The sequence below is a fragment of the Chelonoidis abingdonii genome, chromosome 7 (genome assembly GCF_003597395.2).
Source record: "Chelonoidis abingdonii isolate Lonesome George chromosome 7, CheloAbing_2.0, whole genome shotgun sequence".
Lineage (NCBI taxonomy): Eukaryota > Metazoa > Chordata > Testudines > Testudinidae > Chelonoidis > Chelonoidis abingdonii.
The window spans coordinates 24,379,574-24,401,626 of NC_133775.1; the positions used below are offsets into that span (position 1 = coordinate 24,379,574).

Genomic DNA, 22,053 nt, shown 5'->3' on the forward strand with positions numbered 1-22,053 from the left:
AAATTGCCCTCTCTGTTTTGCATTCAAGGAGTTTAAGTACAGTATCGCCCAGGATAACCCAGGGAGGGGGAGCTGGGGATGAGATAAAGAGGAGACGAGGAGAGGAGGTTGTTTTCCCTTTGGTGTGACCCCAGAGAAGGTTTTGGGAGACCAGAGAGGGAGTCAGGCCCTGGAAATTCCTGGCTGGTGGCAGCGATATCAGATCTAAGCTGGTAATTAAGCTTAGAGGAGTTTATGCTGGTACCTCATATTTGAACTCTAAGGTTCAGATTGAGGAATTATACTATGACACTCCTGCTTCAGGTGGGAGGCTTGGCAGGTGTGTATATGCAGCATGAAGTCCTGCTGCTGTGCCAGGACTAAGCCATCTCCTTCTGCCTTTTTCTGACCCAGTGGGTGATGACACATATAGTGTCCACGGTCTGACAACTGTTCCTCATGTCTATTGTAACTCTGAGTGGAGTGTTTCTCTCTCTCTCTCTCACACACACACACACACACACACACACACACACACACACACGTCAAACGAGTGCTAGTACAAACTTGGAATGAAACAAGAGGCCAATGAGGTACAGACAATGTAACTGGGCAATTAAAGTAGGGGCAACTCAGATCGTAGCACCACTCTGCAGCAAATAGTACAAGCAGCAGGATCAAAAGAGGAGGCAGAGATGAGAGAGCAAATGCAAAATTTCATTCATACACACTCCAATAGCCGCAGCAGATACAGACCAGACAGATTCCCATCCCCAAGTAGGATGCCATCGATGTTAAGGAAGCATCAGAGTCTGAGCTCTGCAAGGAAGCCAAAGGACAGCAGACAAGCTAGTCTGAATGTGACTAAATAATGCATGAAGTACAGTTAGAGACACCCTTCTCCCTCGCCCTCTACCCACTACTGTCCCCAAGAAGAATCCCACAGCTAATGAAACCATTAAAGTACTGGATCCATGTATGGCACACAGGCATAGGACCTGTCCTAATAGCTTATTAGTTAACTCTTGGCCCTTATACAGATTTTTTTCCATCCATGGATCTCAAAGCGCTTTACAAAGGTAGATATTATCTCGGTTTTACAGATAGAGAAACTGAGGCACAGAGCAGTTACGTTATTTGTCTGACATGGCACAGCAACTTAGTGACATAGTCATGAGTGGAACACAGGTCTCCTGCCTGCCAGCATCATGCTCCATTCATTAGACAACAACTGCCTGTTATGGGGTCAGTGTGTGGTGCTACCTTTCAACTGCAATGACTCCCTTGATTGTTATTTCTTGCAAGTGTATTCACTTTATTTCCTTCTCTTTCCCCCTTTCTGAAAGCAGGATGTTCCATGAAGGGACAACTAGTATGTGTGAACAAGGGAATGAACAACATATGCACACAGGAGCACCTGGAGAGAGAAGCAGCAAAATCTTTACTACTACAAGGTAAAGTGAGAGAGATAGAGAGCTGAAGAGAGACAGAGAACGAATTATGACTTTTGGGATGCTGTGCCAATAGTATATTCTAATGAGAGGATGATGTACATTCCCATATACTTACTGATTTCTACTGGTTGTGTAAAATCAACCTTGCTTATTGTCATCTTCTGACACTACACATAGTGTAGTTTTGTACAGTAGAGAAAATACTAACACAGAATTAAAACGAGTGATGACATTTCATGTGTCTAAGCCAGGACCATGTGGTCTTTTATCAGGAAATTAAGTTCAAATATGCAAACACATATTAACTGTACTTTTATGGTAGCTGGCATTTGCCCTCACTCAGTGAAGTTCTCTCAGACAAGCAAACTAAACGGTTACTACGGAATATCCTGATAAGCAAACAGCTCCATGTCCCACAAATGATTTTTTTTCTGCTCCATTCATTGCTCCCACAGAGGCTCTTGCTACTATTTTAAAGAATGCAAAGCCTCTTAAAAATTAATGTTTTTCTCTAGCTTTTGTTTTTTGATGAGTGACAAGTGTCAAGATTTTCCTGTCTCAATTAAAGTTAATGATAGCAAAATGATTGAACGATGGCATTTTTACCTGCATATATTTTACTTTGGGTTTTTCCATCAATAAACACATCATTTTCAACCTCTCCCTGATTAGAACTGTGATGGGTTGGATCACAGAAACCCTCTTGGGAGCTGCCACCTGATGTGCCAAGACTACTACTATCCCTGCTTTCCCTGCCAGCTCGGGACCCCAGCATCCTGTCTTGCTGAGCCAGACACGCCCATCTGCTCCAACACAGACCCAGGGTCTGAATTACTTGCCCCATAGCTGCAGGTTTACCTGAAAGCAGCTAACAGAAGTGTTCCTGCCTTTAACACTCAGATGCCCAACTCCCAGTGGGGTCTAAACCCAACTAAATCCGTTTTACCCTGTATAAAGCTTATAGCGAGATATGCACAGTTGCTTGCTCCCCAGGTATTATTAATTAATTCAGAATATGTATTAAGTAAAAAGTGATTTTATTAAATACGAATGTAGGATTTAAGTGGTTCCAAGTAGTAACAGACAGAACTAAGTAAGTTACCAAGCAAAATAAACTAAAACGTGCAAATCTATGTCTAATCAAATTGAATACAGATAATCTCACCCTTAGATATGCTTCAGTAGTTTTTTCCTCAGACTGGACACCTTCCAGGCCTGGGCAAAATTCTTTCCCCTGGTACAGCTCTTGTTCCAGCTCCGGTGGTAGCTAGGGGATTCTTCAGGATGGCTCCTGTCCTTTTGTTCTCTCACCCCTTTATATATCTTTTGCATAAGGCACGAATCCTTTGTCCCTCTCTGGGTTCCCACCCCCTCCTTCTCAATGGAAAGACACTTGGCTAAAGATGGATTCCAGTTCAGGTGACATGATCACATGTCACTGCAAGACTTCATTGCCCACTTGCCAGCACACAGGTAACAGGAAGACTTACAGGTAAACACACCCATCTGCAGACAATGGTCCTGGTTAATGGGAGTCATCAAGATTCCAAACCACCATTAATGGCCCACACTTTGCATAATTACAGTAGGCCTTCAGAGTTATATTTAATATTTCTAGTTTCAGATACAAGAGTGGCACATTTATACAAACAGGATGACCATACTCAGTAGATTATAAGCTTTGTAATGATACCTTACAAGAGAGCTTTCGCATGAAGCATATTCCAGTTACATTATATTCACTCATTAGCATATTTTTATAAAACCATATAGACTGCAATGTCACAATAACAGACATTCAATGTGAGCAAATCATTCATGATTTGCTTCTAGGAAACATATGGCTCATTGATTAGAAAGTTTAAAGTTAAATGGACTCGTCAATTAATATAATGACTCACTTATTTACTCCCCCTGCAAGAGAAGCCACTACTGTACCTATGTTTACTTACCCAGAATTCCTAATGCAATGTAACCCAGAATGACGACTATGAAGATTACACAGCACAGAACATCCGTACAGTGCCTAAAGACAGAAGGGAACATTTTGAAGAATTAGAAAGGTGTCGAAAATAACTCCTTTGTAAATGATTGATTCACACATTATAAGATCAGACGTGACTACAGACATCATATAGTCTAACCTCCTGAATTACACCAGCCACAGGAGTTTCCTTAATTAATTTCTTTTTCAAGTATACCATACCTTTTAGAAAAATATCCAATCTTGATTTAAAAATTGTCAACGATTGAGAATCCACCTCGACCCAAAATAAGTTTTAACAATGGTTATTTACCCTCATCATTAAAAATCTGTGCCTTATTTCTAGTCTGAACTTATCTGGCTTCCACTTCTCCTTCATAAGTTTATATTCACAAGTCCTTGCTTTAGATGACTACTAAACAACAATCACTCTAGAAGTGGGCTAAGAACAGGGGTGGCTCCATGTTTTTTGCCTCCCCAAGCACGGCAGTCAGGTGGTCTTCAGTGGCACGCCTGCAGGTGGTCCACTGGTCACATGGATTCAGCGGCGTTTCTGTGGGTGATCTACCAGTCTCGCGCCTTCGGCGTACCCGCCACTGAATTGCCGCCGAACCAGCAGGACCGGTGGACCTCCCACAGGTGCGCCGCCGAAGACTGCCTGACTGCCGCCCTCACAGTGACCGTCTGGTCCATCCCTCACTTGCTCCGCTGGTGCCTGGAGCTGTCCCTGGCTAAGGAGTATTTCTAGTCATGTCAAGGTTCCTTCTCCACTCTGAAATTTAGGGTACAGATGTGGGGACCTGCATGGACATTTCTAAGCTTAATTACTAGCTTAGATCTGGTATCACTGCCACCATCCAGAATTTTCAGTGTCTGGATCACTCCCTTTCCCCCCAAAACCTTCCCCTCCCTGGGTAGCCTTGAGAGACTCCTTCACCAATTCCCTGGTGAGTCCAGATCCAATCCCTTGGATCTTAAAACAAGGAGAAATTAACCATCCCCCCTCCTTTCTCCCACCAATTCCTGGTGGCTCCAGATCCAATCCCCTTTAATCTTAAAACAAGGAGAAATCAATCAGGTATTAAGAAAAGGCTTTTAATTAAAAAAAATGCCTTTAATTAAAGAAAAGAAAGGTAAAAGAAAACCCTCTGGGAGAGATTAGCATACCAGCTACTCTCACAGACAACAGATTTCAAACACAGAGGATGTTCCCCTGGGCACAAATTTAATTACCCAAATATCCAATTTGATTCTACCTCTAATTGCATAAGACAGGTTACAAAGAAATGAACATAAACCTATTTATCCCTTTCTAAAACTTACTACTCTGATAAGAGGCTGGTTCCTTGATCTTTTTCACTCCGGCTGAAACTGAAACTCTAAACAAAGGAAAAACTTCCCTCCTTCCTTTTGAAACATCTTGTTCCCCCATTGGTTCCTCTGATCAGGTGTTAGCTAGGCTAGGTGAACTTTTTAACCCTTTACAGGTAAAAGAGGCATTAACCCTTAACCATCTGTTTATGACACTAGTTAAAAAGAAAGTAAAGGATTGCCTTACCAAACTAAACCACCTCCAACCCGGCCTAGCAGTCTAAACAAGCAGACGTGAATAAATATCCGAACAGCTACCAGTTGGTGTAAATTGGCATAGTTCCACTGAAGCCAATCCTGGTCAAGGCCAAGCTGAGGATCTGACCCTTAAGGTCAGTCAGTTTAAAATTAAAACCATTTTTTTTCCCAAGCACAAGAAGAGGCATTACTCCTCAATCAGAGGTTTAGCCATGGTGAGTTTCAAGTTTCAAACATCTATTTTTGCCATAGCCCCATCTAGAAAGGATCAATTAAAGTTTCTTTTTTAAAGTGGATAAAGTGTGTATGTGTGTGTGTGTGTAGGGAGGATCCACCGTGAAACATAGGTGCTGGAACTAGGGGTGCTGAGGGTACACCCCTTGACCTGAAGTGGTTTCCATTATATACAGGGCTAACAGTTTGGTTCAATGGCTCTCAGCACCCTCACTATACAAATTGTTCCAGCATCCCTGCCCTGAAACCCCAAAATAGCTGAAGAGATCTTGCTAGAGTTTTATTAAAAGTCCCATCACTCAGCTGCAATCAGCATGACATATAAAAAGAAAGTCCAGAAATACTGTCCTTAAAAATTAAGAATGGAGAATTGGACATAAGGGCTTATAGCTCTCGGATTCTTCTGCCCAAAGTGATCCCCACTAGAGAGGCCAATCTGAGAGATATGAAGGATAGGGAACACTTAGTTATGGGTTTGAAAGGAGAGGGTGAAGAGTAGATCCAGATCCCAGTGATTGGGAAGAGGGGAAAAGATTACACAACTTTTAAACAGTTGCAAAACTTGGAGAGACATTTCTAGATGTGAAAAAGAAACTAAGCATGAATGACCCATGTGCCTTTCCATAGAGAAACAATCTCAGCACTAGGTTCCAGGTCTGTGTGACTGTTGGGATGTGCAGAGGCAATCTAATGAACGAGAGTTTGTTAAACTGAAAGAACTCACAATGGAGCTCTGCTTGTTCTTTAAGCCAGAGAGGTCTCAACATTTTTCCTTCAGCCCCCCCTCTCCCCCAACATGCTATAAAAATTCCACAGCCCACCCATGTCCACAACAACCATTTTCCAGTAGATTAAAAGCCAGAGCCAGTGTTAGGGGGTGGCAAGTGGAGCAATTGCCCAGGGCTTTATGCCACAGGGAGCCCCACAAAGGTAAATTGCTCAGGCTTCTGCTTCAGCCTAGAGAGATGGGGCTTGGACTCGGGATTCAGCTTTCTACTCTGGGCCCCAGTGAGTCTAATGCTGGCCCTGCTCTCTGGTTTATTTTGGCAGACCTCCTGAAACCTGCTCATGGCCCCCCAGGTTTCAGGGGGTCTGCCAAAATAAGACCCCTGGTTAAGAACCACTGCTTTAACCTATCGTTTGCTGCAGTTGTCACACATGAAGCTTTTCTCAAGTGCCCTGTAATGAGTGTCTGCCCAGAGAATAGATGACAGCATGTTACAGTTCTGAGGAGAGCTTTAATCTAAAGCTGTAGATTTTATTTGGTATCACAAAATGGATAAATAATGAATGGAAATGGGGTCACCTGCTTCCTTCGCTTAACACCAGCAGAAGCACTAAGCCTTTTTAAATGGAAGGCTAACATCTGTTTCACACTAATTCTGATACTTTACTCAGGCTCAGTTTCTCACCCTCCAGAGTGACTGTTAAATGGTGCAGTGTTTAATAGAAGATAACTCAGGTAAAAATACTAATTGGAGGTGAACTAGGACATTGCAATACTTTAATTATAAGTCTCTTGTTGTCAGAACCCTCTTGTATACGTGGTATTCATGATTATGTATGATCACAGCCCATACCAATTTGTGCCAGTTCATCCCTTAAAGTTTTGCAGTTACTCAAGTGTCAAATATTTCTACCACCTCACACCATTTTCTGTTCTGGGTATGACACAGATTTTATAGTGCCGAGCACAACTGATCCTGGCCTCTGGGTGCTGCTATAATTTAAATATAAAATAATTATAATAATTGCAGAGAAACTATTTTGGGCATGGTTTAGAGAGTTTTAAAATAGATTTATTGGGACTATTTCTTGCACCCCTCTGCCTGTGCAGCCAGGTGCCTTATTACCATGGGTAAAATCCTGGCTCCATTGAAATCAATGGCAAAAGTCTTGCTGACTTTGTGGGGCCAGGATTTCACCTTAGAAATCTAAGGCTCAGCAGGAGAGAAAAATTAAAACGAATATATAAGATACCTCACCAAATGACCTAAAATAACTGTTCCACGTGTACCATTTTACGCCTGTAAAGTCACTGGGAGTTTTCAAAACTGGAGCAAATGGAATGCTGGGAATCTCCCCTCCCCAAAAGGATTAGGCTCCCATTTCTAGCCCTGAAGGGTCACAAGATATTGGGATATTACATTTATTGCAGTAACCAGGACTGAGCATTGCCTGTGCTGGGCTTTGAACTGGTTTTGTTTTGGAGCAGAAATGCTCACATTTAGGGGGAAAATAGAAACATTTTGATGGTGAATTGATTTTGCTGATGTATTTGTATTCAAGACACGGAAACTGCAGGTAGCTTCTCAGAGGGTGAATAAATGCTAGGGGAGATAGATTAGTGGGCAGAGTGCTGAGGAGAGAGTGCATGATAAATGTAATTTATCATACGGCCCCTGCACTCTTTCATATGGATATCACTGCCACGTTTTTATAATATATCTGTACATACACACAAAGATGCCCATTATCCTCATGGGATACATGATGCAAAAATTACATAAGGAAAAATACAACCATTTTTTCACACACCCCCAAACCTTTTCCCAGCAGCAGTGACTGCACAGACAACAGGATATTGTAACAGAGTATGATAATGCATGTAGACTATATTTATAATGATTCATTTGTGTCATGAACTAAAATGCACTGGACAACATGGAAGTCATTGTGAAAGCATGGCTGTATTTGAAATCTGCAATATTCTTTTGCCTTTTCGCAGTTCAGTTGCACCCCAAGATCTTGCCCAAATTTTGTTGTTAGCCTAACTATTCTACTTGAAATTGCTGTCTCCACAGAAATAAATCACTGATAAACCCATCAGATTCATTTTAGCCAGGTGAAGTAATAAAATAATCTCATTTGATAAGTGCACATTTCTGGCCCCCATGCCAGACTGTATTGCCTACTGTTGTCATTTTGTTTAGTTTATGGGTACAGCTTTGCTTTCTACCACCTTTCAGAAATGGATTGGCTTACTCGCTTTGTTATATGTGGCAGCACAAAGTAAGAAAACACTTTGTTCCTGTGTCTTCATAGAGGTTACATAGTACATAGGAGATGTTAACGGAATTCAGATAAATAAATAATGGCTATGAATACTGAATATCAGAGACTGGAAGTACTTATTCATGGACAAACCATGCATTGCGTGGCTAATGATTCTTCTTGGGGACTACTTGTTTCTGCTGGCTTCATCCTCCAATTCTACAGTTCATAATGACAGGTGTCAGAGTGGTAGCCGTATTAGTCTGTATCAGCAAAAACAACAAGGAGTCCTTGTGGCACCTTAGAGACTAACAAATTTAGGTGTCTCAGGGACTCCTCATTGTTTTTACAGTTCATAATGTCTCACATGTGCAATTCTGTCCAAGATGTTGCACTACCAAGAAACCATTATTCTTAATATTAGAGTTGTACCAGTATTACGACAGCACTTACAGACCTAGATCCCTGGCCCTGTGCAAACAAACATATAACAAAAAGACAGCCTCTGCCCCAGAGAGCTCACTATCCACATGTATGAATATACACCAGGGGTTGGCAACCTTTCAGAAATGGTGTGCCGAGTCTTCATTTATTCACTCTAATTTAAAGTTTCCACGTGTCAATAATACATTTTAACATTTTTAGAAAGTCTCTTTCTATAAGTCTATAATATACAACTAAACTATTGTTGTATGTAAAGTAAATAAGGTTTTTAAAATGTTTAAGACACTTTATTTAAAATTAAATTAAAATGCAGAGCCCCCAGGACCGGTGGCCAGGACCTGATCAGTGTGAGTGTCACTGAAAATCAGCTTGCGTGCCACCTTTGGCATGCATGCCATAGGTTGCCTATCCCTGATATAGACAATGGGAAACATCACTCCTTTGTGGACAAACTTGAAGCTGACTGTTCAGGCATCTATGCTGCTCAGAGCTCAGTGTTAATGGAGCTTTGCCTGAGTGCCGGGGTCTGCTCACACAGAATTCTCTGCAGGACTGATGCCTATGTTTTGAAATCACTCTAAGAAACCATGCTGTAGGAAAAAGAATTTCTGTCTGTTTTGTGGTCTATGAACAGAACTCAGGAACCCCTACCTGACTGTAGCCTGAACTGAGAGATCATCTCAGCTCTTATGGATCTAAATAGAGTGGCTGGTGCTTTTATCAAACAGTGTGGCCAGACCAAAGGGCACTACTCAGCAAAGCTGAATAAACATTGAAGTTGGTAGCAGATTCAGTGTGTTCAGGGATACTGTCCTTTGAGCACATGCTGCTATTATGGAGACTAAGAAGCCCGCAAGAAAAGTACTAATAAGGTTTTAATGCAAATGGCACTTTCTTAATCTATCAACCTACACACTAGATTTTCTTAAGTTTTCTTCAGAGAATCTTTAATGAGAGGGGTTGAAATTAGCTAGCCCATGTTGTCTCACTGAGGTGTACTTCTTCCTGGTGGCTGAATATTGTGTGCCAGAAAGCTTTAATTTTAAAAAATTAAGTCTCTAGCCTTTATGGCTGTGAAGGAAATCTGCAAAATGCGAACCAGAGGAAAGCCATGAAGTGATGTCTCTTGAGAGCCTGCAACAAGAGCTCTAAGAAAAGTAAAACTGCCCATTCATCTCAGTGGGGTGTATAATATACTACAACAATATAGATCGCAGTGTGCTGCCAAAGATACAGGCACTGATTAAAATTCCATTAGCAATAAGAAATAATCTGTTTCTTGCCAGCACTCCTCTGCGTCAGACTCTTTCAGGTTATTGACTCTAAAGCCTGATAATAACTATGTTGACATTTAAATTGTCAACTGTTTCAGTACTGACCACAGTACCCAAGAAAGGAGTAAGATGATCCTATCAAGAAGATCAGCATAATCTACTGTGAGCAACACCTCATTTTAGAGTCGTGAGTGGGCAGAGTTTATGTTGTGGATGGAGCTCAGGAACTGACTAACACTTATGTTTTTTTCCTCAGCCTAAGGAAGATAGCCACAAGATCACTGAAAGTAAATATTTATGTTGCATAAGCACCCATAAACTAAGCACTTTCCGATCATAGCAGAAGACACAGCCTTTGCCCCAGTGAGTGCATAGTTTTATAAAGTTCAAGTTTTCAGACCATCAGAAAGACAGGTTGAGATGTGGGAACAAATGGACAACAGAGGTCAGGAGTAGCAAGGCTGATTTGAGAGTCATTGGTGTAAAGATGGTAGTTGAAGCTGTGTGAATGGACAAGATCATTTAGAAAAAGGGGGCAAAGAAAGAAGGGGAGCAGACTAAGAACAGAACTCTGAGAACACCCACACACACACACATGCACACACAAGATCTAGTGAGGAAAGAGGAAGGGGATGTGAATATCCAAGGTAGAGTCAAAGGCAACTATCACCCAGGTATCTAAGCAGCAATCACCCCCACAGATGTAATACTGTGTTTTATAAACTTCACCATGATTTATATTATATTCTTGGTTGTGGCAGAGTCAAGATAAAAAAAATGTGTGGCTCTGGCCTGAAGCATTTCTTGACTGTCACCCTTGAAATCTTTACTAATCATGATTTTATGCTTATACACACTTATGCGACTTTTCCAATATAGGTCACTTCCTTTGTTGCTACAAACACTTCACACAAGTGAAAATACCTATTATACACTGTGACACTAAGCATCCTTCTATCCACACCCTACACACTATGGAAAAATCTTTGTACAAAATATGTCTTGTGAGGTATCATTTGAAAACTAGTAAGTCACTGATCATGAATATTCTTGCGTGTTGTATGTACACAATGGGTATACTGGAATTATAACTAAAATGTGTTCAAACCAAGAATTTAGAGAGACAAGGTGGGTGAGGTAATATCTTTCATTGGACCAACTTCTGTTGATGAGAGAGATGAGCTTACATAGCTCTTTTCAGATACTACCTCACCCACTTGTCATTCTCTGGGCTGCAATACCAAACTGCATACAAACCAGGTATTTGAGGGGGAGTTGTTAAACAGGTCTACCCTAAACCAAGGAATCTGTGTTTACCTCTATATACAAATAAGCAGTAAACAGACTTATCAAGGTAACAAGAAGTGGAGGCAAACCTCACATTAACAAGTGGAAGAGAAGACAGCATGTTGTTTACACCAGTGTTTCTGAATTACCAGTCCGTGGACTGGCTCCGGTCCCTGAGATCTCCCTGACACAGTTTAGGAAGGCAGCAAGCTGGTCCCTGGTATCAAAAGGTTGAGAAAAACTGGTCTACACCCAGCAGGAGAGAGCTACGTCTGGGTTTTACTTTTTCAGAAGAATCCAATTCAAAGGCTTACTGGTCTATAAAGACAGGGATGCTGAACCTCAAATGATAAGCAATTGAAACAACTGATTGTATACAATATTGCTGTATTATAAAAGTGTACAGAGTGAGGTCTTTTCTGAAAGCTAACGACACATGGGTGATTCATATAATTGTGAACTGTATGTATTAACTTTATATAAGGCATTATGGATACTTACTGATATTAGGCTAAATAGTCTTCCAATATAGGAGGGAATGTCCCAGCTATCTATCTGTCTCCTTTGTAAATTAAGCATGGTGGAATCGGAAACAATGGAAGCACCATTTACACAGAAATCATACAGGAGGATGGGAAGCCCACAAGAGAAGAACAGCATGAGGTCACCCTCTTGAAACCAGTTCTTTGAACTTGGAAGATATAAGCAAGGACAGAAGCCATTTTTGGCATGCCACTGCACAGACAACAGGCCAGAGCTCTTGCTAGCTGAGAAAGATGGGTCCTTCAACCAAGGTGGGGTTGAAGTCTCTGGAATTGAACATAGGTGAGAAACCCGCTTAGGCAAAGATTTTTCACTAAGAAGAAAAGAAGCCAGTCCCTTGTGCTTCTATGGAAAGGAGAAAGTCAGCCATGACTGGGAAGAAGAATGACTGGTGAGTGAAACCATCTTGAACAAAGCCTGTATCTTGCTAGATTATGTTTTAGACTTTTAGTGTTTTCATTTTTATTTGCTAGTACCCCTTTCTAACTTTATTCCTTTTATTCGGCATGACTTAACCTATGTTTCATTTTACTATAAACCAACTCAGTGTGGTGTTTAAAGGGAGGGGTTATTTAGCCCTACTTAAGTTAATAAGCTGTCATGTATCTGTGTCCCTTTAGAGGAACAAACAAACATTATTACTTCTCTGATTTGTTAACGAGAGGGCTGGACACTGCAGAGCACACCGTTTTAGGGAAATTTGGGACTGGAAGGGTGTTGGTGTCACCCTGCAACTAGCAACCAAGGCTGGTAGAAGCCGAAGTGGGTCTGCAGAACAGCTGCTGGGGTCAGAGATGCTGAACCAGCACACAGACCATCAGAGTGTGACCTGCATGCAGGTAGGCTGGCTGGTTGCAAGCAGCCCAGGTTGGGAGCTACAAACAGCAAAGCATTTTGAGGCACTCAAGGTTACAAGGTAGACAACGACACAACCCCTCAGCTGGTCTGGACTGCCCCCTAGAATATGAAATACATTATTTATGAAAATGCTGAACAGCTCTCTGTGGTTTTCACACTGTCTATTGGGTCTGTCTAAAAGATCCAGAAATAATCACTGTGCCAGCTCCTCAGCTGGTGTAAATCAATATAGCTCCACTGAAGTCAATGGAGAGACACTGATTTATACCAGCTGAGGATCTTGCCCAAAATTATTGTGGAAAGAAAGACTGAGGACTGAAATCAACCGTACCACTTCAGTCAAACACTCCCTGGATTAATCTACTAGCTGGAGTGTTATCCTGGGGACAGAGAGCTTTTAACTTGTTTCAGTCAGGTTTTTTGACTCTGAGCACATCAGAAATACATGCTCAAGAGATATTCCTGTATTTAAATCAGAGATAAAAAAGGAAACCAGACCCACTGAATGGGAACGATTCCACCCATCTGTTTGGAAGATGATTGTCAATATTATTTTCAGTGCAATTTTGTATGTGTATAAATGTACGACCGGATGTGTGTCTACACAGATAAATAAGTGTATACAAAGGGTTAAGACCTGAAGCATTTGTATCTGTTCATGTCTTGCTACAAAAATTAGTGTCTCTATTGTTAGCTTATTTTAAAATTACGGGTAAAATGTGATCCTTAATATTTTAAAGTCCATGCTTGCAGACAAAGTACATAATAATGCTGTTTTCCCTCAGTCTTCTAGTGTGTGTGAAATTTTAATGCTCAGTGAAAAGGGGAACTGAAAACAGTTGGCTAGAGACAAGCATAGTGTGGCCATGCTTTGTACAAGCTTCCTCCCACAGCTCTGCAAATGCACCCCTGTTCTGACCTGCATGACCCCACTTATTCCATTAGGAAGCCCACTGTGCTGAAGTGCAGCATTTTGTGTAATGTGGATAAACGTTCATGAGAACTAAATAGGCTGGGACCATGGAATTCATTTGACTTGTGACCTAATTTCTGGACTGAAATTTAAGTTTCCAGAGGGAGAGCCTGTGACACGGACTGACACACCATGCAATCTTCTGATCTATTGCTAACATTTGCTTTTATATTTTCTGAGAAGTTTAAAAAATTGGAAGCAATTCTAATAAAATATTATAATCACCACAAGTCCAATGCATCTCATTTCCCCATTTTATGTTCACGTCTGTGTTATTCATCAGCAGACTGAAATGGATTATGTCAAAAAACTCAATTTTCTCAGCAACTACCAGTATTAAATATTAAACATATCCCAAAAGATTAACATAGGGAGGCTGAACGCTGTATAAACCTTGCACAGCGCAAGTGCACACCAAACTAAGATTCATTTCCCAGCAGAGCCTGAGATTGAGTGGATATAAATTCTAAACAAAACAGTAAGTTGCTGGATCTTATTAGAAGGTAATAACAAATTTCATATTCTGATCTTTAAATATTTTTTACACAGTCTAGTTCAACCAAAAGACGTCTGAATATTAAACCCAATTCTGATAACTATCTTGTAGTGTAACATAATGTATATTAAAACAGGCATTTTAGTCTAGAGACATATTTTCTGTCTGAAGCTACAATAAAAACCATCACCAAATCTGCCTGCAAATCTACTCATCATGAAGGCCATTCACACATCATATGATTCTAAATTTATTTTCTAGATGGTTACACAGATAAAGAGAAGAAAAAAATTCTGTCTATTTTACAAGTGCAGTCAGGTAAGTGGGATGCAGGAAAACAGTGTCTGAGGTGAAATCCTGGTTTCATTGAAGCTAATAGGAATTTTTCCATTGACTTCAGTGGGGCCAGAATTTCACTCCAAATTCAAATCAGAGCCATAAGCATACTGAAATATAACTGATTCAGAACATCACTGCTGGGGACTATGATTTGTGTGTTAAGGAAAATGTCGGTGGCATTTTAATGGGATATATTTTCAGTCTCAACCAGCTCCCCACAGGTGGATCTAGGGTGACCAAATAGCAAATGTGAAAAATAAGGATGGGGGTGGGGAGTATTAGGTCCCTATAGAAGAAAAAGCCCAAATATCAGGACTGTCCCTATAAAATCGGGATATCTGGGCACCTTAGGTGGATCAGAGGCAAAGACAGGAATGTTGTAGAGAGAGAGCGCATTAAGGAGCCCATTATTGGTGCCCACACTTCGAAGAGAACGTTGACATATTGGAAAGGGTTCAGAAAAGAGCTACAAGAATGATTCAAATACCAGAGAAATATGCCTTGTAGTGAGAGATTTCAGAACGCAATCTATTTAGTTTATCCAAGAAAAGGAAAAGAGGTGAATTGAACACAGCGTACAAGCACTCATATGGGGACAAGATTTCTCATAGAAGGTAATGCTCCAATTTAGCAGAAAGAGGTGTAAAGAGATCTGTTAAATAGAACCTGAAGCTACACAAATTCAGACTAGAAATAGGGCACACAAAAAATTAACACTAAGGGTAGTTAAGCGCTGGAACAACTTACCTAGAGATGTGGTAGATTCTTCATCACTTGAAGTCATTAAGTCAAGACTGGATATATTTTTAGAAGATATGCTATAGATCAAACGGAAGTTACAGGCTTTATGCAGAAATTAAGGGGCAAAGTTCTATGGTTTGTGTTATGCAGAAGGTCAGACTACATGATCTTAGTGGTCTTCAAATCTATCAGTCTACAGAACAATCAGCGAAAAGGGGAGAAGACAGAAGGAAGCAAACTGAGTCTGAAAGTGAAATTTTATTTATTGATTGATTGATTGATATGGGATTTATTGGTTACCTTTACTCAACAGCAACATATATAGGCACTACCCACTGCCAACTAAAATGTAACAAAAGGATAAAGCTGTCCCAGAGCCCTAAACACAGCACTCTATAGCTTTCAACTGCTGTTTACAAATCCTTATTAAATCCGTAGTAAAAGAAGAAAGGAAATAAGACTAGTAAGAACATGCCTCCATGTGGCCACACGTAAAAACATGTACTCTCATCCCGAATCTTTCCTGATGCAGTCTCTTCCTCCTTTAACTACCAAGCACAAGCATTTAAGGGTTTTGTTTTTAAACACTGACAAACATCAATAATGATATCTAGTTACTTGTTTTCAGTTTTAGAACAGCTGCTCCAAAATAGGCTGTGGATTTAAAATTCTGATTGTCTCTTCATGGCATGCCTCTTGCTTGGGGGGAAGGACCCTGCCAGGGTGCGGCTTTTGTGGGCCACTAAAAAAAACAACAGATTGGCTTGAGTTTTTCATTTCAAAACAACATGTATTTTGAAATGTGGTCAAAATAAAAAACCTCTCACAAATAAGGGTGAAAAACACCAAAAAAGGTCAAATCGCTGTTGACTCAATTATTTTTTGTGTTTTTCAATTTAATGAAAAATCTTGAAAAAAAGGGTTTCAGGTCAGATACAACTGGATTTGCTTTTTCCCTTTTTCAGCTCGGTCCCCAAATTTAGCTCTCATTTAAATCCAAGAAGGAACAGGAGTGGGTCAGGCCACCTGTCCTTGCAGAAAGCAGCAAAGGTAAAATTCTACTGCACAGAAGGCTCCATGCCAAGGTCTTAACCTTGCCTTTCTTCTATAGCATCTCAAAAGTGCTTTATAAACCTTATAAAGTAGTCAAGTACTATTGTTCCTATGTCACATATGGGAAAATTGAGGCAGAGACAAGGACAGAACCCAGATCTTCTAGCAACTAGTCTTGTGCTTTAGTCATGAAACGACCCTTCTTAAGTATGATTGAGATAAGTAAAGAAGAAACATAAAGAGTTCTGAAGAAAAGGAAATCACCATTTTCCTAGAGCACCGTGGTAGGGAAGGAAAGAAGAGTCCATGAAGAGGCATTGCTATAGAGGAAATGTAATAAAATCACAACTAGCGGAATTTACTAGGGGATAGGCAGGAAGAAAAAGAAGAAAACAGTTACACATCAAAGACTTTATTATTGATCCCCTCCACTTTATTGTGGATACAGTATGCTTAAATTTTGCTCCTGATTCCCGAGCTAGGAGTCCCCTTTCTCATCAGACCTCAGCTCTTCTTTGAAGTTCCATGACCCTAAGAGTGTATAGCTAAGAGACATTCATTTATGCACAAAGGAAAATGGGTTCATGAACTGTAAACATGTTACCAAGTTAAATATGCCAAAAAACCAAGTAGCGGAGTCTTACAATCTTCAGTCAGCTGAACTGTGGGTTTTAAATTTAAAGTTGCTTTAAAGGATAGCAAGAGCTAGCAATCACCCCAAAGAGAAATTGTGTCCTTCAGGACATAACAGGGAACACCACCAAGCAAAGAGGAACGCATAAGAAAAATAAAGAAACTCCAGTATGAACTCATGAGAAAAAATAAAGAAACTACATAAAAGAGGGAGGAAAAATAACCAAGGAGGATAGGGGAATAGTTCAGACCAACTCCAAAATGAGAGACATTCAAAAGTAGCTTTATGATTCAGCTGTATAACAGCAGTTTCAAAAATGTGCTATGACATTAGAGAGGGGGGAAGGATAGCTCAGTGGCTTGAGCATTGGCTTGTTAAACCCAAGGTTGTGAATTCAATCCTTGAGGGGGCCACCTAGGGATCTGGGGCAAAAATCTGTCTGGGGATTGGTCCCCCTTTGAGTAGGGGGTTGGACTAGATGACTTCCTGAGATCCCTTCCAACCCTGAAATTCTATGATATATGTGACTATTCTCTTGCTGCAGTTTAAAGAAAATCTGGATGGAAAGAAGACAGTGCATTTCATACAAGAAAATCGTCTAAGTGCTGGAAGAAAAACTGGAGAAATTTGTGGTTTTGCACCTATCAGCATTGTCATCAAGGTTATATTTAGTAACCTATTAAAATATCTTAAAATGGCATTAGTGAAACTTATTCCTAAACAGTTACAGCATGGATTACTGAACTTCTTATAAACATAGCATGGCTAGCCTCCTCTGTGACATACTCAAGACGCCTCTGTTCTCAGAATGACGCGCTGAGACCATTCAATAAAACCCAGTTCATTTGACAAAGTACCCCAAAACATCAGTAAAAGAGTTCAGTTTAGTGTCTGGGAGAAAACCAACTGTCTTTAGCATTGTGAAACTAGGTAGAGTGTTCACCGTTGCTACAGGGCCTGATCCTGAGAGGTGATGAAGCCCCTCCAACTCCTGTTGGCAGATGCAGTTTTCTGAGTTTAAGAATACCCAATAAATCACTGACTGACAGTGGTCTTTTCTTACCATTCCATAACCATGCGGACTGAACACTATTTTCTCTGGGTGTCTATGATCTTTAAGGCCTTCCTTTGGCTCCAGTTACTGAGTTTGCTGTTCAAATACTCTAGCAGACTTCACCCACTAATTTCTTTAAGGATTCAAGAGTTGAATAGGGGAAGATCAATGCAGCACTAATACGCCTGCAATATATGGCAGTGTCACTTATAATCATGAATGTGTACACATTTTCCTACTCTCATGATGGTACTCTGTGGAACTGTGGCCCAGTATTCCCCGGGGAAGAACACATTGTAAAAACAATAAGAAAATGCCATGGCTAAAACATAAGTCACTCTACTGTGGTTTAAGTTGAACAGAAAGGTTTTCAACCCTTAACAAATCTCACCTTGTCAGAATAAAATATAGCTCCTCCTTTACTATCTCTGCAATTTGTAAAAAGGTGGAAACGACCTTAATTAATTGAAATCATTTATCCTTTATAACATATATTTAATCTCAAACTAGTTTTCTTAGAGCAGTGGTTTTCAACCTTTTTGCATTTGCAGACCCCTAAAAAAAATTTCAAATGGCAGTGCAGACCCCTTTGGAAATCTTAGGCAAAGTCTGTGAACCTGGAGAGGTTCACGGACCACAGGTTGAAAACCACTGAAAAGGTTACAATCTAATTTTGAAATCTGTTCTATTTACATTTATCACTTTCATTTCCTGCTTTAGCATGTTTTAAATGACGTCTTTAATGTTTTAAAATGACATTTGGCATTAGAACTCGAAAGGGATGAAGTTCATCCATATTTAAGATATAGTCCCATATATGTAATAGTACAAACACTGTCTCACAGTTTAAATACCAATAAAGAAAAATTCCCTCACAGCCACCAGCTCTTTTATTACAGGTCACTCATGACAACATAGCAAAACACGGTTACTCACCTTTGTAACTGTTGTTTTTCGAGATGTGTTGCTCATATCCATTCCAGTAGGTGTACGCGCCGCGCATGCACGTTCGTCGGAAAACTTTTACCCTAGCAATTCCAGCAGGCCGGCAGGTCGCCCATGGGTAAAATCCTGGCTCCATTGAAATCAATGGCAAAGAAGCGAAGGAACCTCCGATGGGGCGGAAGATGGCTATATGGAAATAAGCGTCCTGCATGTTGAGGGCGGCGTACCAGTCTCCCGGATCCAGGGATGGAATAATGGTCCCAAGGAACCATGCAGAATTCAACTTGACCAGGTATTTGTTGAGCTCTCGTAGGTCGAGGATGGGTCTGAGACCTCCCTTGGCCTGGGATCAGAAAGTAACGGGAGTAAAATCCCTTGCCTTCTCTCGTCTCTGGAACCCTCCTCTTGGCCCCTTTGTCGAGGAGCGTTCGCACCTCTCTGGAGGAGGATCTGCTCATGAGAGGGGTCCCTGAAGAGGGACGAGGGAGGGGGCGCGGAGGGCGGGTAACGAAGCAAACTGTAAGTGGATCCAAGCTGCAGCGTGCGGAGGAACCCAGCGGTCTGAAGTAAGCTGGCACCACGCCGGAGGAAGAACGAAAGACAGTTGGAGAAGGGAGGAGATGGATCCGTGGAAGGAACTGTACAGCGCCCTCGGGCGCACTTTCAAAATGAGGGCTTCGGCCCGGAGGAAGGCTTGGAGGGCCTTGGCTCTGGCCCCCCTGGTTACCGATTGTCTGTGCTGTCCATTTCTATTCGCCGCTGGCAAAGTCCTGCCTTTGCCTGGTGGGGGTAAGGCCTGTGCTGCTGCTGAGGCCTGAATGGTCTACGCTGGGTAACCGGCGTATGCATCCCTAGGGCATGCATAATGACCCTATTATCTTTGAGGCTTTGCAGCCGAGGATCAGTCTTGTCCGAAAACAGCCTGGCCCTCAAACGGAAGGTCCTGGATGGTATATTGGAGTTCCGGAGGAAGGCAGAGACCTGAAGCCACGAGATGCAGCGCATAGTGACTCCGGGCCAGAGTTCTGGCGGCCGAGTCTGCTGCATCCAAAGCCGTCTGTAGGGAAGTGCGTGCGACCTTTTTCCCCTCGTCAAGGAGAGCGGCGAACTCCTGACGAGCATCTTGTGGGAGGAGCTCCTTAATTTATCAGCCGCGCCCAGGTGTGTACAAGTAGCGGCTGAGCAGAAGCTTGCTGGTTGGGAGATCCGCAGCTGCAGGGCTCCTGCGGAATAGACTTGCGGCTAAGCAGGTCCATATGTCTCGCCTCCTTAGCCTGGGGGCCGGAGCTTGTTGTCCATGGCGTTCCCTCTCATTCACAGATTGAAACAACGAGGGAACACGGGTGGGGTGGACATAAAGTACTCATAGCCCTTCGAAGGGACCATGTATTTATGCTCCACACCCGCGCAGCGGGGAGAACGAAGCCGGTGACTGCCAAATGGTGGTGGCGTTCGCTTGGATGGTCCTTTAGAAGGCAGGGCGACACGAGTGGCGCGTCCGCGAGAGTAATGCTCACGACCGGGGTCCCTGATCTCGGGAGACTTCCTCAGCATGGATGTTCATATTTTGTGCAACGCACTTGAGGAGATCCTGGTGTGCCTGAGGTCCAGTGGGGAGGGTACTGGTGGATGTCGTCCCCGCCACCGCCCGCATCTGGGGAGGACAACGAGGAGAGACCTGGCAGGAGCGGGTCTGGTGGCGGCTCTGACTGGAGCACTGCCTTCTGACTGTTGCGGGAGCTCAGCATCGGAGGATGGGACGACGCTGTTCCGTAGAGGATGGAGGAGGGCGTGAAGAAGTAGCCTCCGGAGCCCTGTGCTCTGAGACAGACGATCGTGGGGAATTTGCTGAGGGCCCTGGGCTTGATGATACACCCAGGGGTCCAGAAGCCCCACTGCTGCGGACCATGCTCCTGCTGACCTCGGAAAAGAGGGTGGCGGGTCTTTCAGCTTCTAGTACACACTGTCCCGCCCGCGAAGAGACAGAGCCTTGGCGAGAGGGCCAGGGTGCCCAAGCGGGAGTGGTACAGGTCCGCGTTGTAGAGGCGAAGACCTCCTCGGTGCCGGAGATCGGTGCCGTGAGCCATACCCGCGTCGCGATCGAGACCGGACCGGACCTGCCACAGCTCGGGCGGAGGTCGACCGGGATCTGGAGTCGATGGTGGGAACGACTCCTCGAGTCCCGGTGCCCGGTAACGGTGGCTGGAGCCAGAACGGTGCGGGAGTATCGGGACCGGCGCGAAGACAATCTGCGCCGCGAGTACGACAGTGCGTCGTGGAGAGCGGTCGGGGACTGCGAGTGGCACCGTGAGCGAGACCTCCCTCGGGATTGAGATCGGTGCTGGGATCTTGACCGGTGCCGAGCTGGAGAGTCCAAGGACGGTGCTCGCATCGCTGTAGGCTTGCCCTTTGATTGTAGAACCCGCAACCGGCAGTGCCGGGGTTGGGGCAGCACAGGCTCCGTCAAGGCGATGAGGTCCCTGGCCGACGAGAAGGTCCGGGCGTGGACAGGACCATCAGCTCTACCCCAGATCTTGGCGAGGAGCTGGAGGGATTGGAACTCGACGGACCCCGGGCCCGAGAGTCGACCGAAGTCCTGGCACGGCCAACACGGCCGGCGTCGGCGCTGGGTGCTCCTTTCGGGGCTGTTTAGCCAGGGCAGAGGACGTCGAGGCCTCTTCCATGAGCCGGTGCGGAGAAAGGCGGTGCAGTGGCATTTTGCGGCGCCGGAGAGAGATCCCGGTGCCGGAGCTGAAGCGGCACATCGGTGCCGAGGATGCAGGGTTAAGTGCCGCTTCCATCAGGAGCGTCTTGAGGCGCTGGTCTCGCTCCTTCTTGGTCCTCGGTCTGAAGGCCTTGCAATGCGGCACTTCTTGGAGATGTGCGATTCCCCCAGGCACTTTCAAGCAGGCGTCGTGGGATCGCTGGTGGGCATCGGCTTTTTAACAGGCGAGCACGGTTGAACCCGCGAACCAGGCATGAGCCCGGCGCCGGGCGTGGAGAGGCTAGCGCCCGAACCCACTAACATATACACTAGAACTATAAACTACAACTATACTATACTAAGTGAACTATATTAAAACTAAAACTAGAACTAGAATGATGAACGAAGAGAAGCTAGGAACGTGGAGGACAGAACGACACGCGGTAAGAAGGAACTGAGGAGCGGGCGGCCAGCAGGGGTATAATATTAAACCG

At 43.2% G+C, this 22,053-nt stretch overlaps 1 protein-coding gene across 15 annotated transcripts in view; it reads right to left on the reverse strand.

Moving 5' to 3' along the window:
• The window catches only part of SLC44A5 (solute carrier family 44 member 5), a 214,084-nt gene that overhangs the window by 69,403 nt on the left and 122,628 nt on the right, over positions 1-22,053 (reverse strand). For 14 of the 15 annotated variants that reach the window (XM_032782147.2, XM_075067721.1, XM_075067724.1 and 11 more), the window contains one exon: positions 3,386-3,459. In XM_032782147.2, the coding sequence (XP_032638038.1) occupies positions 3,386-3,459 (74 nt within the window). Of the gene's footprint in view, positions 1-2,598; positions 3,363-3,385; positions 3,460-22,053 lie in introns of those variants that run through there. The other variant, XM_075067725.1, reaches the window with a different exon arrangement.